This window comes from Cydia strobilella, chromosome 6 (assembly GCF_947568885.1).
Source record: "Cydia strobilella chromosome 6, ilCydStro3.1, whole genome shotgun sequence".
Lineage (NCBI taxonomy): Eukaryota > Metazoa > Arthropoda > Insecta > Lepidoptera > Tortricidae > Cydia > Cydia strobilella.
The window spans coordinates 12,586,217-12,603,340 of NC_086046.1; the positions used below are offsets into that span (position 1 = coordinate 12,586,217).

Below are 17,124 nucleotides of genomic sequence, written 5' to 3' on the forward strand. Positions count from 1 at the left end.
GATCCCAAAAAGGCGAAACGGGAGGCTGGTAATAACAATGAATCTATAATTGCTATCCCAACGATCAGTATTTCAGAAATTAGAGCCGCTATTCGGAAACTCAAACCTAAGTCGTCAGCTGGGCCTGATGGTATACCCCCGTTTCTAGTCAAGGACTGTGTATATGTGTTAGAACACTCGCTACTTCACATATACAATCTATCGCTTAAGCTGGGCGTATACCCATCCCAATGGAAGGTCTCAAGAGTGACCCCAATCCTAAGATAAGCAAGTCTTCTGATATCACAAACTTCAGGCCCATTGCTGTATTGTCCGTGTTTGGTAAAGTGTTTGAGACCATTCTAAACCACTGTTTACTCAATCAGATAAATCGTAAATTAGTAGATTGTCAACATGGATTTCGCGCTTCCCGATCAACTACCACCAACCACATCTGCTTCTTCGATAGCGTTTTACGCGAAATGGATACTGCACGACAAGTTGATGTTGTTTATTTTGACTTTAAGAAAGCCTTCGACTTAGTTGACAATGATACTCTCGTATGCAAACTATCAGCTTTAGGTTTCATCCCTCAACTTCTTATTTTCTTCTCTGACTACCTCAGGAACCGCAAACAATATGTCCAATTAAACTGTTACCAATCTGAAAGGTATTACACACGTTCCGGGGTTAGTCAAGGTAGCACTCTGGGGCCTACTCTTTTCTTAATAATGGTTAATGATCTACCAAGTAATATATCAGGTGTGGAATCACTATTCTATGCGGATGATCTTAAAATAATTCAACCGGTCGTAAATGCATCCGACTGTACGGTACTACAGCAAACAATCAACGAGGTCGACAGCTGGAGTAAAACAAACCACTTGTACCTAAATGAATCTAAGTGCAAAGTAATAAGTTTTAGCCGGTCTCTAGATCCTATCCTCCAGACATATACATTCCCCTTGACCGAGTAACAGAAATAAAAGATCTAGGGTTAACACTCGACACTAAGCTAAACATGCACTCTCACATTATAAATATCTGCAAAAGTGCCTACAAAATTTTAGGGTTCATTATAAGAACGACTTCAGAGTTTCGTGACCCAAAAATTGCAATAATTCTATATAATGCCTATGTCCGTAGCAAGCTTGAGTACAGTTCCATCGCATGGGACCCTCGGGAAGCAAAGTATAATATCATGGTCGAGCGCGTCCAACGTAAATTTACTAGACATCTTTACAAAAGGTATTATGGATACTACCCGTACTTATTTCCGTCATCCTTTGTACTGGGAATGGTAGGGTTGGAGTCTCTCGAGCTAAGGCGTAAGCAAACGCTTGCCTTACACTACTGTCTACTTCTAAGAAATCAAATTGACAACCCATCTGTTCTGGAGCGTATGCGTATTTTTACCCCAGACAACTACATAGCTGCAGTAGGGCGTAGCGCACGTAGAGCCAGAAACCTTTTCGCATATCCAAATGTCCGCACCTATCACGGTTCAAACGCACCCACGTACCGAGCAATAGAATTACTAAATAACTTCTTAGCTTCAATCCAAAACGCAGACATATTCGCAGACAAGTGGCCGTCCTTACAAAGTAGTGTCAGGATTTTTTTAAACTCTACCTATGTAACTTTGTAGTATGTATGTTTAATTTAAGTTCCTAGAGATACTCGTAGTTCGAAAAATGTATACATGTTTATGATACTGACTATGTACCTAGTCGGCTCATAAGTTCTGTCATATACATAGTATCAAATAAAATCAAAAGTTTAAGTTTATTCCGTATAATTTGTACAGCGTTTGAAAGCTTATAAACTAGAGAACCTAAATGTATAACATTTATTCAAAATGACCGCCATAATTATCTACACAGGCTTGAAGTCTTCGTGGCCAGTCGTCAATGGATTCACGCACCACTTTCATGTCGATATTGGCCACTGCCGTAGCAAGAGATTTTTTCAGCGAGTCTAGATTTGCATGAGGTTTTGAGCACACCTTTTCCTCTAAATACTGCCATATTTTATAGTCTAAAGGATTAAGATCTGGGCTAGAGGAGGGCCAATCTTCATGCCGTATAAAGTCGATTTTATTGGAGGCGAGCCAGGCTTGTGTAGACTTTGCCTTATGGGCTGGAGCAGAGTCCTGCTGGAAAACCCAATGCTGGTTTAGAAACATCGTATGGGATAGTGGTTTCACAATATTAGTCAACACCGTGTCTTGGTACACTTTGGCACTAGTTTTTACTCCTTTCTCACAAAAATGCATACTAGTGACGCCCGCATAAGAAACTCCCAGCCAAACCATCACAGATGAAGGGTGATGACCTCTTTGAATACGGGGAATGCTATTAGACGCTTCTTTACTATTGCGAGCGTACACTCTTATCATTTTGTTTATTACAGTTTTCTTCTATGTCAAAAATTTTCTCGTCCGAAAACAGTATACAACGGTGCTTATTTTTAGCGTACTTCTTCAATAAAGCTTTAGATCTTTTAAGCCTTAAAGCTTTAAGCCGACCATTGAGAAGATGGCCAGTTTTTCGTTTATAAGCACGAAGTCTCAGGTCTTGATTAAGCACTCTTTGCACCGTGTTTTTGCTCAAACCCATCTGGAGGGCCATAACTTTTTGTTTCCTAGCGGGATTTCTGGCAATGCGTGCCCTAATTGCTTGTACAACCGCTGGAGTCCTAGCTGTACGCGGACGACCGCTTCTTTTCTTGTCATTTAAACTAGAGACCTCACTGTATCTTTCTATGGTACGATACACAAATCTTAGAGAGAATTTTAAATTTTCAAGTAGCTTAAAAATTTTAGTCGGCGAGTGACCACAACGATATAGTGCAATTATTGCGGTACGGCTATCTTTAAGCGTCCACTCCATGTTGAAGAAAACAGAAAATTGCAAAATTATACTACTCAAATATTTAATAAAGATTCGAAATTCAAATGCAGAACGGTTTTTGTTTTAGGAGTTCCAAATTTAAATTTTAAAGGCCAGTGACAGAACTTATGAGCCGACTAGGTATTAACAGTATAAGTGTCTTGGCGTAGGTCGCTGTAAACTTATACTTGTGTTTGTTTGAATAAAGAATAAAGAATAAAGAGGCCGGTGTCGATTGTAGTCACAAAAATGTAAAATTGATAGATTTCGTCGATGAAATTGTACACCTTTTGTTACCAAATTGAAATAACAAGTACTGCTTTCTATTAGCACGTCTTCTTATCTTGCCTTTTATCAGATCATTTTTTTGAAAACAGACTCACTAAATTAGTAATGATTTTTTTTTCTGAAGGACGTTTAGGTAAACGCGCGTAAAGCACTAATTTTGTCGCTCTTATTTGTAAATTTCGTAAAGTTTGGACTGCTAAAAATGGTAAATTTGTATTACACATATTCTGTACTTGACCCTTATCAGATTACATTTTTGTTATATGACTTAGAGTTCGAGAAAATGAAAGTTAAACGAATTCAATTTTCTCCAGAAATTAATTCAAAACAAGTTACAATTTCTCTGAAAATCGACTTAATTTCAACGTAATTTGGATACTTGAACAATCTACAACATTTGCTGAAACTATTCTTATACATCAATTTGTATAATTTACCACCATAATTTTTTGATGATTTTTTTAAAAACTGCCCCTTCTCTTCATATATTACCGGTGACGGACGCTCGCGACCTCATTATAAAAAGGCAAGATGAGAAAACGTGCTAATAGAAACCAATACTTGTTATTTAGATATTAATTAACAAAACGTGTATAATTTCAACGACTAAATCTTTCAATTTAAAATTTATGCTCCAAAATCGACTACGGCCTCTTAAATGTTCGTTAAAATTTTCATGGGCCGCAAGATTATTCAATGGAATATTAGTCAGAAATAATATTAATTTAAAAGTTAATATGAATTCGCCATTTTGTCATCTCACTTGTCATCCTAAAAGCCTTCTTTCAGCTTTTTAGTCGAAAGATAGATTTGAGAATACCTTTATTCAACGTAAGTAGCGACATTTTGTGTTAGTTTAGGGGTCTTTAGGGTGAATGTTAAAAGTCAAACCATTATTATCCAGCCCGTACTGGGCGGGGACCGTCTGATTTCAAACTCAGATTTCTCGGTTCGGGCGGAGTCACTTTCTGAGTATGTCACTTTCTGAGTACGTCACTTTCTGAGTAGGTCACTTTTGGAGTAGGTCACTTTTGGAGTTCGTCACTTTCTGAGTATGTCCCTTTCTGAAAACGTCACTTTCGGAGTACGTCACTTTCTGAGTATATCACTTTGTGAGTACGTCACTTTCGGAGTACGTCACTTTCTGAGTATATCACTTTCTGAGTAGGTCACTTTTGGAGTTCGTCACTTTCTGATTAGGTCACTATTGGAGTTAGTCACTTTCTGAGTAGGTCACTTTCGGAGTACGTCACTTTCTGAGTATGTAGCTTTCTCAGAAGTCAGTCACTTTGTCAGAAAGTAACATACTCAGAAAGTGACGTACTCCCAAAGTGACGTACTTCGAAAGTGACGTACTCAGAAAGTGACATACTCAGAAAGTGACGTACTCCGTCCGAACCGATTTCTTACTGCCATTATCACTATTTTCAATATTAGGATCCGAGTCTCGATTAATGGGGATATTTCCGGTACAAGAACTAGTAGACGCTTCAGAAATCATGTTCAGGAATATCGAGAATATTTTCTACTAAACCCTCGTTCAATTTTTTTGATGGCACTTCACCCGCGGCTGCACCCAATGTCGCTGTTGTATGATCTATCATACGAGTGTACAATTTATAAACTTTAGGTCGGAAACGACCACTTCTTTTAATTTTTTTCCACCTGTTGTATTCCATTTTAAATTGAACTAAAGCCAACGCGGTTTTTATTGTTATCATCAACAAAATGGCGATTAAATGTTGTAAAAGATTTCAAATATCTTTCATTCGACTATTCAACTGAATGATAGCCGTCAAAACAGCCTTTTCTCAACCTCAATATTCAAGTCGAAAGAAAGTCTTGCAGACAGCCATTATACGACTATTTGGTTAAATGAACCGCTTTTACTCAACAATTCAGCTGAATGATAGCCGTCAAAACAGCCTTTTCTCAACCTCAATATTCAAGTCGAAAGAAAGTCTTGCAGACAGTCATACGACTATTTGGTTGAATGAACCGCCTTTACTCAACAATTCTGCTGTCAGAACTGAATGTCGAAAGATGACGCTATAAAAGCTGTTTTGATGACAAATTAGCAATTTGGTTACTTTTATACAACCTTCTTACGACATATCAGTCGTAAGAAGGCGATCGAGAGATACCTTTATACAATTATCGAGTAAAAGCGATATGAGTTGGTCGAGAGCACGTTTACTCGACAAGTTTATGCGACAAAAAAGCGTTCAATGCTAAACAGTCGAGAGAGTTGCTTTTATACGGCTTTTTGATAACGAGAGATCTTTCATACGACTGTTTTTCGACTTAATAGTCGAAAGAGTGAAGCTTATTCGACATAATTTGCTAGTTGGGTATGTTTCCCCAAACCTGAGTTCCACTAGGTACAGTCAGGGTTCAGCATCAGCTCCATCTTGGGGGTACTGCTCTCCCAAATGGTCATCAAGGCATGTCAGATGTCAAAACAGAGTGTGCCTATGTTGCACCAAACCTGAGTTCCACTAGGTACAGCCGGGGTTAAGCATCAGCTCAGCTCTATGTATGCTAAAACCTTCTCCAGATTGTAACAAACACTTTTCTGAAAACCGCATCAAAATCGGTTCAGCCAAACGCGTGATAATCGCGAACAATACATACAAACATACGGGTCAAACTGAGAACCTCCTTTTTTTTTGAAGGCGGTTAAAAATTGAAAAATCTTGGAAACAGATTGATCTGAACTCTGACAGTGATCTGGCGTTTTGCATTTTTGGCATTATGCGTTTTTTGGCATTCTGCGTTTATGGCATAAGGCGTATTTGGCGTTATGCGTTTTTTTTTAAATTACTCGAAACGACAAAATGGCGTTTTGCGTTTTTGGCATTATGCGTCTAAAGGTTTCAAAACTGTACATTTATAACGAATTTTCAAAAAATCATAGAAAAATAAGTACGGAACTTAGTTCTGATACTTTTTGCTTTAAAAGAGCATGTTTTGAACTATATGCTGGTAGCGGTAATACCGACAATAAGTACCCTTTTGATATATATTTGAGCGGACGACTGACTTGGTCATATTAGCGAAAATATTCTTCATCTACCTATTATGTATATTTACTTTTTCCATAATAAAGAAAGAGACGAAGGACGATATCGTTCGGGTGTCGAGGAAACTTTTGCGTTTACATAAGACGACTGATATATATTATATATATTCTATATATGGCCTGTTGAGCATGTTCATACAATAGGATGTAGCGGGAAATTGTGAAATTTATGCTGTTAAGCGAGGTTTAGAATAGCAAGAACTTGCATGCAATTCACGTTACATTGCCGACTACTAAGGTAAACTGCATTCAAAAGTTTGATCAGATACCGGAATGTAATGAAAATTGCATGCAAGTTCTTGCTAGTCTAAACCTCACTTTAAGGCTCGGCCAAACACAAGGCGCGACGCAGCGCCCGGTCGCGCGGCGCGACCGCCGCCCATGCTAACAGGTTGGCGACGTCAAACAGACTGCGTCCCGCCGGCATCGCGCCCCGCTTCTGTCGCGCGCGACGGCCCGCGGCGGCACGCGTATGCTGCTGTATCGGGCGCGAGTCACGCCCGCATCGCGCCGCGTTCGCGCTCGCGATGAGGGCGTGTTGAGAGCGCGAGGCCGGCGCGATCCGCGCGCGACCTGTATGAACAGGCATCACGCGGCGCGAACGCGGCGCGGACGCGGCTCTGCGTCGCGCCTTGTGTTTGGCCGAGCCTTTAGTGTAGGCAATCAATAATGTGTTTCTAAAATGATTTATTAACTCACAGTTGACTCCTGTATGTATGTTATTATGGAAAATGAGCAGCGTTTTGTTTTTGTGGCAGTTGCGGCTAGTGCGGTGAAGGCGTCGGCATGTGGCGCGGCGCTGTGCTGGCGCTGGCGGCACTGAGCCTGCTGGCGGCGCCGGCGCTGGCGCTGCACAAGAAGTACAACATCACCATCGGGTACCTGCCGTCCATCAAGGGCGAGCTCCGCGACCGGCAGGGGCTCGCCATCTCTGGGGCGCTGTCTATGGCGCTTGAAGAGGTTTGTGCTAGATAACTATGTTTTTAATACAGTTGCTCAAAAAGTGCTACTTTACGTAGCTGTTTAGCGTGCAGCGGAAAGTTGTTTTTCGCGAACTAGTGCTTTTCATTTTTCAATTTTTTTTTAAATGTATACTTGTTCCAATTCATGACTACTTATTGATGAGTGTTAATATTAGTTTCCTTTAACCGTCGTATTTAATTAACCTAAAAACCTACTGTTAATGTAAGAATACGAAAAATATACATATTTCATATTTTATTACTTACCTCTTCATCATTATAACACGTTTATTTTTAATATTCAATATTAAAAAAACCGTTCTTAATAAGTTGTCTGAATGGAACGGAATAGCTATGGAAGGTAGAGGTAGGAATAGCTGCCGAAACGCCTGTCAAAGAAGAGGCGTTTTTTCTTACTGCAAGCATGTTTTAAGTATCCAAAGGCAACATTCGCTATTGTTTTTATTCCTTACTGGTTGTTTTTCTTATTTTTTCGCAACTGTATTAAAAAACGTCGTTCGATACACGTGCGGAAATGTCATTCTTCACTCGTCCCGAGATATCTCGGTACTCGTAATGACATACTTTCCGCATCGAAATGTACTATTTTATGTCATTATTCATGAACTTCTGTCTAAACTAACAAGATGTTGATAATTATTTGTGGCTTTCCATCAGAGAAAGGTCCACATTTTTCCCTAACCGTATATTTATTTGTAGGAAAGAGACAACATTTGGGGCATTTCACGTGAAGCGGACATAAGAAAAAAAGTGACATCTTGAATTTCGCTCATATTTAGGTCAATTGAAGTCTTTGAGGACATGAACGTACTCATTCATTTTTTTTTCTTGTACCTCACTTAGTTGAGAAATTATGGATTTCCAAAGTTTGACCCCCTTTATGAAATACACATTTTTTTTACTATTCCTGTAGCTATTAAAAATGCAGTAAAAAAAGAAAAAAGTAGTGTTTAGACAAGGAGAAATACGTATTTTTTTTATGGAATGACAATAAAAAATATATACGTGTATATATTTTATGCTCAAAACCGGAAGTAAACTTTTTGACGTAAAATTTTAATGAGGGCTATCGTTTTTTTGCTCACCAGTTGGCGCCTCTGTTGATGGTGGTCCAAAAGACTAAAGAACAGCTGTTGTTCATTGAAGTGACAAGTGACATTTGACATTTCGAACTATGGAAAAGACCACCATCTACACTAGCGCCCCTAGCGGCGAATTCATACGCGTTAGCCCTCATTACTTCGACCATTTGAGAAGTAACTTGTTTAGTTGTTTCGCTTACGTATAGATGGCGTTGGCGTCAACTCTGTATGTATTGATTTAATTTAGTAACTAAAAATATTTAATCTGTGGCGTCATGTCATTTTTGGCGGGAATTTGACATTTGACAGTAGTTCAAACAAAAGTGGTTTGAGTTCAGCGGCAAAATGGAGAATTTCTCCAGGAGAAAATTGGAATTCGTGGAGTTATTCAGTTCTTTTTTTGAAAGGCAAGACTGCGAAACAAATCCATGAAAGGATTTTAACTACGTTGGGTAGTTCGTGTCCCTTCTACGAAACGGTTCGACTTTAAATGAGTTTAAGCTAGGCAGGACAAGCATTGCAGATGCACCTCCCACCCTGGAGTCCCGAAAACGGCAGTTTTACCCGAAGTCATCGATAAAATCCATGATATAGTTTTAGCCCACCAAAGATTGAAAAAATACGCAAAATTAGCTGAAGCCATAAACATCTCTTCTCATGAAAAAGCTTTGTGCAAGGTGGGTGCCGCGATTACTGACTCCAAAACAAATGCGTATTCGCATGCGTATATCTGATGAATATTTGCAGGTGTTTAAAAAAAATCCAACAGATTCTATTCGCCGTTTTGTCACTATGGAGGAAACCTGGATCCATCACTACATCCCAGAGACGAATTAACAGTCAAAACAATAGGTTGGTCATTGTGAGCCAGCTCCAAAGAAAGCCAGATGCATTCCGTCTGCTGGAATTGCCTGAAAGGTAATGGCATCTGTGTTTTGGGACGTAAAGGGAATACTTTTAATTGACTACCTTGCCAAAGGGAAAACTATAACTGGAGCATACTATGCATCACTTTTGGAGGCGGCAATAGCTGAAAAACGTCCAGGTTTGGCATAATAGTACATTTTACAACTAGTGTGAAAAGACATTTCACACGTGTTGTAAACGACGTTTTTTAATACAATTGCGAAAAAATAATAAATTAATATATCATTAGTAGAATCATACCACCAAACCACACCAAAACCAAAAGTACCTATACAGCTAAGATACGCGAGCTGCCGCAGCCCGCGATACCTTCATACTCGTGCGCGCCCCGGCCGCGGCCGCCGCGGGCCCGGCGCGGGTTGGTCAACGACACCTCCTCATAACTCATAAGGCCCTGGTACCTGCTCCGCGCTAAATTCAATTTTAACTGCGTTTCGAAAGTATAGTTTGGAACTAAAAAGTAAAAAGCACTAGTTCGAGAAATTGCGCTTCTCACACGCTACGCAGCCACAAAAAGTACCACTTTTTGAGCAACTGTATTAAAAAAGAAAGTGATATTTCACCAAGATAACGCTCCGGTCCGCCGGTGCATTCGTGTCGCTGCACAAAAATTATCAGAGTTACGATTTGAACTTCTTCCACACCCTGCTTATTCACCAAATTTGGCTCCTCCCGACCTCTTCCCGAAACTCAAAATATTTCTCAGGGCGAAACTTTAAGTTCAATGAAGAGGTTATACGGGAGGTCAATGCGTATTTCGAGGCCCTTGAAGAGACGCACTTCCGTGAAGGCATAGAGAAGTTGCAGATTAGCTGGGATAAGTGCGTAGAACTTCAGGGGGATTACGTAGGGAAATAAAATAAATACATGGGCATACTGGGCAGTTCAGATTGTGTCTCAACTCTCAACCTTCTTAGAGGAAAGGGGACGATACGCTACGTGACAGCTTTCGTTTTTCGCTCCTAACTTATAATAATTAAAAATCTAAAAATGTCTAACGAAGGGCCATTGCTATGGTTAATATACATATACATTAAACAGTATATACATATTTTCTAAAATGGGGGCTACGTTTGTATGGAGAAGCTGTCATCCACTACCGTCTTAAAGAGAAAAAAATATAAGTCTAGTAAACCTAAATAAGTACATACCTAATGTAAACCTTGGCCCCATATCCTCGGTTTGCAAGGATTCTTCAAGGTTCATTATATCACCTGATACGGAAACTTTTGAAGAAGCAAAAAGCAGATGTTTATAAACAACATAAAGGTGATAAATGATACATTATTGGCCGGTATTGTAAACATAATCTGGTTCACTGATATCTGTCGTTTTTACAAACAAACAAAGTGAGACACACACAGTTAGCAATCATTATAAAATATGCCTATGTAAGAGTATTTTTATGGCATAAGCCGAATCGTCACCGCGAAATAAACCCTGTAGATTGTTGTAAAAATTTAGCGGTTTAAGTTGACAAAACCGCATTGCAAGTCGTACTCTGCAAAGACGTTCTTGTTTATTTAACACGAATTCATATCTAAACTTCCGTATCCAAAAATAGCTTTAGCAAATAAAACACGGTTTCAAACAGTCCTCACACGGGCGACATAAGTCGAAATATTGTGGGTCGCAGAAATAAATCTGTCAACTAATACCTACTATCGACGTACGTAAATAAAGCAGGCTTTGTATGTTTGTTTTTATAGGTCGGTTTCAGAGCATACGCTTGTGATAGTTGATTTATTGGTGATCCCGAACTTGACCTAATCATTAGCAGTGAATTCCATTAAACACAGAACAACTTAATTATCTATTTAGCTTTTGTAAGTAACTACGTTAGACATGTAATAGTTATATATTGAAAAAAGCAGTACCTACCTACTTAGGCTTTTTGGTTGCTCGAAATTAAGATCTCTATGTAAAATACAATACAAAAACTTAATATCTCACTCACTTCAAAAAACAACGACGACTGAGCTTAGTTATGTACTTACTTGCGTACATAGACGAAAGAGCGAAAGTATTGTAACAGTTATACCTATTGATTTGGATGATTTAAACATCTGGTTTGTTAACGTCTGCACACACAGTCGTATCAGAAATTTGATTGCGCACTTAAAAGAGTGAAAGAAGAAATCATTGCAGATTTAGTCACGTCACATTTGTTTTGAAAATATCTATAAAATATTGATTTTGAGTAGTCTTGATTTTCTTTGTGGGCGAAACACAGAGTAGATAGAAAAAAAAATGACTTTTCGCACTCCTGACTGAATATATCGTAAAATTGATGGAAATCGTTAAAGCTGCTTCATAGACTACCTAAACTAGAGACCTAAACTGTGGAATGAACTGTCGCCTGCGGTATTTCCGGACCGATATGACCTTCAAACCTTCAAGAAAAGAGCGTACTCCCATCTTAAAGGCCGGCAACGCACTTACAACCCCTCTGGTGTTGCGGGTGTCCATGGGCGGCGGTAATCGCTTACCATCAGGTGATGCGTCTGCTCGTTTGCCTCCTATTTTATAAAAAAAAGTGCATTTTCAATTTTATAAATATGATTGTCACAAATGTATGTATAACTAGATTAAATAGTGGACTTTTGATATACATCGATACATGTAGTAAAAAGATCATTCTCTAAAGTACGCTTAACTAAATCAGATTTTACTGCCAATATCAGAAAAACTTTCCCAATGTACAGGTCAACAACCAAGACATAATCCTGCCGGACGTGGAACTTCTACTGGAGTGGAACGACACCCGCGGCGACACGGTGACGGCGACGCGACTACTTACACACATGAGTTGCTCCGGTGTCGCCGCATTCTTTGGGCCTGAGGGTCACTGCAACACGGAGGCCATCGTGGCGCAGTCCGTCAACTTGCCCATGATCTCCTATGTAAGTAGAGGTGCGGACACGGAGGTGCCACGAATTCTCACGCACATGAGTTGCTCAGGCGTCGCCGCGTTCTTCGGATCTGAGGAGTAAAGGAGCGACACGCAAGCGACACGGTGACAGCAATTTTATTACTAACACGTATTGTCGATTGATTGCTGATCATTCAAATACTAACAAGTTTATTAACCAGATCAGAGTAATGTGTATAATTTTAGTTTCGCCTAGTTAGAGTAACTAGCCGTTTACGAGTAATACTATACCTAGTCGGCTCATAAGTTCTGTCACTGGCCTTTAAAATTTAAATTTGGAACTCCTAAAACAAAAACCGTTCTGCATTTGAATTTCGAATCTTTATTAAATATTTGAGTAGTATAATTTTGCAATTTTCTGTTTTCTTCAACATGGAGTGGACGCTTAAAGATAGCCGTACCGCAATAATTGCACTATATCGTTGTGGTCACTCGCCGACTAAAATTTTTAAGCTACTTGAAAATTTAAAATTCTCTCTAAGATTTGTGTATAAGAAAGATACAGTGAGGTCTCTAGTTTAAATGACAAGAAAAGAAGCGGTCGTCCGCGTACAGCTAGGACTCCAGCGGTTGTACAAGCAATTAGGGCACGCATTGCCAGAAATCCCGCTAGGAAACAAAAAGTTATGGCCCTCCAGATGGGTTTGAGCAAAAACACGGTGAAAAGAGTGCTTAATCAAGACCTGAGACTTCGTGCTTATAAACGAAAAACTGGCCATCTTCTCAATGGTCGGCTTAAAGCTTTAAGGCTTAAAAGATCTAAAGCTTTATTGAAGAAGTACGCTAAAAATAAGCACCGTTGTATACTGTTTTCGGACGGGAAAATTTTTGACATAGAAGAAAACTGTAATAAACAAAATGATAGAGTGTACGCTCGCAATAGTAAAGAAGCGTCTAATAGCATTCCCCGTATTCAAAGAGGTCATCACCCTTCATCTGTGATGGTTTGGCTGGGAGTTTCTTATGCGGGCGTCACTAGTATGCATTTTTGTGAGAAAGGAGTAAAAACTAGTGCCAAAGTGTACCAAGACACGGTGTAGACTAATATTGTGAAACCACTATCCCATACGATGTTTCTAAACCAGCATTGGGTTTTCCAGCAGGACTCTGCTCCAGCCCATAAGGCAAAGTCTACACAAGCCTGGCTCGCCTCCAATAAAATCGACTTTATACGGCATGAAGATTGGCCCTCCTCTAGCCCAGATCTTAATCCTTTAGACTATAAAATATGGCAGTATTTAGAGGAAAAGGTGTGCTCAAAACCTCATGCAAATCTAGACTCGCTGAAAAAATCTCTTGCTACGGCAGTGGCCAATATCGACATGAAAGTGGTGCGTGAATCCATTGACGACTGGCTACGAAGACTTCAAGCCTGTGTAGATAATTATGGCGGTCATTTTGAATAAATGTTATACATTTAGATTCTCTAGTTTAAAGCTTTCAAACGCTTTACAAATTATACGGAATAAACTTAAACTTTTGATTTTATTTGATACTATGTATATGACAGAACTTATGAGCCGACTAGGTAAATAGCTTAGTTCATTAAATATAATTTAGGCAACACATTATTACAGTTATCCTTGTCAGTAAATGAGAATAAGATTTTGTTTATTTAGAAGAAAAAACCTTATTAACATTTGTCAATGTCCTGTGGCCCCACACTAGGCTATGCCTGTCACGTGGTAGCCGGATTCGTAACATACAGCCAAAGATTAAGTAAAAAAAACCGGCCAAGTGCGAGTGGGACTCGCGGACGAAGGGTTCCGTACCATTACGCAAAAAACGGCAAGAAAATCACGTTTGTTGTATGGGAGCCCCAATTAAATATTTATTTTATTCTGTTTTTAGTATTTGTTGTTATAGCGGCAACAGAAATACATCATCTGTGAAAATTTCAACTGTCTAACTATCACGGTTAATGAGATACAGCCTGGTGACAGACGGACGGACGGACTGCGATGTCTTAGTAATAGGGTCCCGTTTTCACCCTTTGGGTACGGAACCCTAACTAGATAACATTATTAAGAGAGAAGTACGTCTAATGTGACAAGTACAATTTTATGTTTTTCCTGAACATTCATACACAGGGCAATTCAGGAGACGTGAGCAGGATCAACCCTACGCATTCAGTAAATGATAACAGGAAAAATTGTTGTTGTTTCACATACGATAGTGAGCGATCTATTAACATTTACTGAGTGTGTAGGGTTGGTCTTGCTCATGTTTCCTGAACGTTTTCTTTTCAGAAATGTTCCGACTACCAAACTTCAACCATCCCTAACTTTGCCAGATTGGAACCTCCAGACACACAGGTAAACACAAGAATATTGACATACTGAGTATATATATCCCATAGAACTGGAAAGCTGTATTTTTGAAACAATTTTTGCGAGAAACGGTAATAAATTTCTATATTTTCGTAAACTATTCAATGATTGAGTGGTCAAAATGTTAGCTTGGTAACCAAGTCACAGAGTTCGTTTCCCAGTGTGTATTTTCTTTGTGTTGTTTGCTATTTAATACAATTTGATTTCTCTTTAGGCTACAAAATCAGTAATGGCGCTACTACGTTACTACCGTTGGAACAAGTTCAGCATAGTATACGAGGAGTCATGGGTGACGGTAGCGCTGACGTTGGAGAACCACGCCAAGAAGAACAACATGACCGTCAACCACCAGCGGCCGGTCATCGAGGGCTTCAAGTGCTGCTCCGAGAAGATGGCCTGCTGCGCGCCCGGCTTCTGGTACCAGTTCATACAGGACACCAAGAATAGGACTCGGAGTGAGTATACTTAAAAATAAATAAGATTTCTCTTTAAGCTACCAAATCAGTAATGGCGCTACTACGCTACTACCGTTGGAACAAGTTCAGCATAGTATACGAGGAGTCATGGGTGACGGTAGCGCTGACGTTGGAGAACCACGCCAAGAAGAACAACATGACCGTCAACCACCAGCGGCCGGTCATCGAGGGCTTCAACTGCTGCTCCGAGAAGATGGCCTGCTGCGCGCCCGGTTTCTGGTACCAGTTCATACAGGACACCAAGAATAGGACTCGGAGAAAGGTGTACTCATTAAATACAAGAACAAGCAACGACGTCACCAAGACGCTTTCGCCGCGTTTTGAAAAACGAATTTTACAGTAATGACACTAATGACCCAGTCAACTCCGAGACAGTCTATAATCTTAGAATGAATTTAAAAGTGGATAAATTACTGCCTTGGGTGAGACTTGAACTCACGGCCTCTGGATCGATACTCCAGCGCTCTGCCAACTGAGCCACCTGACTGCAACTGAGCGGTAGATGTCGCTAGGGTCCCCTAGACCCATATAGTGGGAAGATTTGCTGACTATGGATGAGGTCTTGGTGGCTCAGTTGGCAGAGCGCTGGAGTATCGATCCAGAGGCCGTGAGTTCAAGTCTCACCCAAGGCAGTAATTGATCCACTTTTAAATTTATTCTAAGCTTAATAGCATCGATCGCAGACGTTTCTGCTTGTTAAAAATTAATACAGTCTATAATGTTATGTGTTACTTGGGTAGTACTGCCCCAATCTACTCATGGCCACATTAAATGCATTTTCACCACACCAGCTGGTAAAGGCTCTCCTGATTGTTCAAAAACTGATGAGAAAGTTGCATTTTATCCACATGTGTGGCAAAGTAAATATCAAATGCAAATTTTGAGTAGTTTCCTTATGTGGGATGTTAGAATTGACTTTCAAATATTTAAAAACATTCATTTCGAATGGATTTGTTTTTTTTTTATATTTTACAGTTAGTATTTTCCTTGTGTTTCATTTATTTATTCATTCATTTACAACATACATTGTGTTTGTTGTTTGTAATTGTGTTTGTTGGTGTGGTAAAAAAATTGTGTTTCACTCGGGGGCAAAATTTGTTTAACCCTCGTGCCTTGAAACCCTCGCAAGGCTTAAGATTCCACTTTGCGAACCACTCGCTGCGCTCGTGGTTTGAATTTTGGAATTAGCACGAGAGGTTAAACAACAACTTTGCCCCCTTGTAAAACAAATTACTATTTCAAATCACAGTTAATGATTGTTTTATGTTGTGAGACAGTCTGGTATAGTCTTGGACTAACATGTAGCCATCGTGCATTGCATTGTACTACAAAGCAGAATTAAGGGCTTGTAAGGGTTAAGAATAATACAGGTTTATTTTATAGCAAAGGTATGTTTACTTGGAGACAAGAGTACTTGAACTTGAATAATGATAATACGTACTTACAATTAATCATTCCATGCATTATGTAGGATAACACATGAACACATTAATGAAAGATAGGTATAATACAGTGGTAGCCAGACTATTCAATTTTAGCTACCACTGTATCACACTTGTAGGGAGTGTAGTCCCATAGAGCCATGGAGCGCGCCATGCTCGGTATCAAGCTTCAAGATCGAGTAAGGAATGTCGAGATCCGTCGACGCACCAAGGTGCAAGACGTTGGTTTCGCCATTACCAAACTAAAATGGAGTTGGGCGGGACATGTTGCTAGGCAGAGTGATGGCAGGTGGACTAAAATGTTAACGGAATGGTGGCCGCTTTCGAATGAAAGAAGCCCCTGGCGTCCGTTGGCTCGTTGGGTGGACGACATCCGGAAGATTGCGGGTCACTTCTGGATGAGATTAGCTCAGGACCGGGACAAGTGGCGTACTGGAAGAGAGGCCTATGCTCAGCAGTGGGCGATAAAGGGCTGATATGATGATGATGTAGTCCCTCACAGTGGAGAATTATGGGGCAGTATTTTTTATCCGCTATCATTTTCAAGATGGTGTTGGGGCTGTCCCGCAACAGGCGCACCAGGTATGCAGCGCGCCCACGCAAGGTCGCCTTAAAACAATCGACGCGCGCCTCAGCAAACATCCCTGATGCGCTACAGAAGCGAGGCAGTCCCATCATCACCCGGAACGCGTTATTATATTGGACTCGAAGG

The 17,124-nt window shown here is 40.0% G+C and overlaps 1 protein-coding gene across 7 annotated transcripts in view; it reads left to right on the top strand.

Moving 5' to 3' along the window:
- LOC134742436 (receptor-type guanylate cyclase Gyc76C-like) overlaps nt 1–17,124 on the top strand; it is a 72,940-nt gene that overhangs the window by 27,201 nt on the left and 28,615 nt on the right. For 6 of the 7 annotated variants that reach the window (XM_063675578.1, XM_063675582.1, XM_063675580.1 and 3 more), the window contains exons 3-6: nt 6,999–7,200; nt 11,938–12,135; nt 14,414–14,479; nt 14,709–14,949. In XM_063675578.1, coding sequence (XP_063531648.1) covers nt 7,027–7,200; nt 11,938–12,135; nt 14,414–14,479; nt 14,709–14,949 — 679 coding nt within the window. In that variant the 5' untranslated portion in view covers nt 6,999–7,026. Of the gene's footprint in view, nt 1–6,998; nt 7,201–11,937; nt 12,136–14,413; nt 14,480–14,708; nt 14,950–14,986; nt 15,228–17,124 lie in introns of those variants that run through there. The other variant, XM_063675583.1, reaches the window with a different exon arrangement.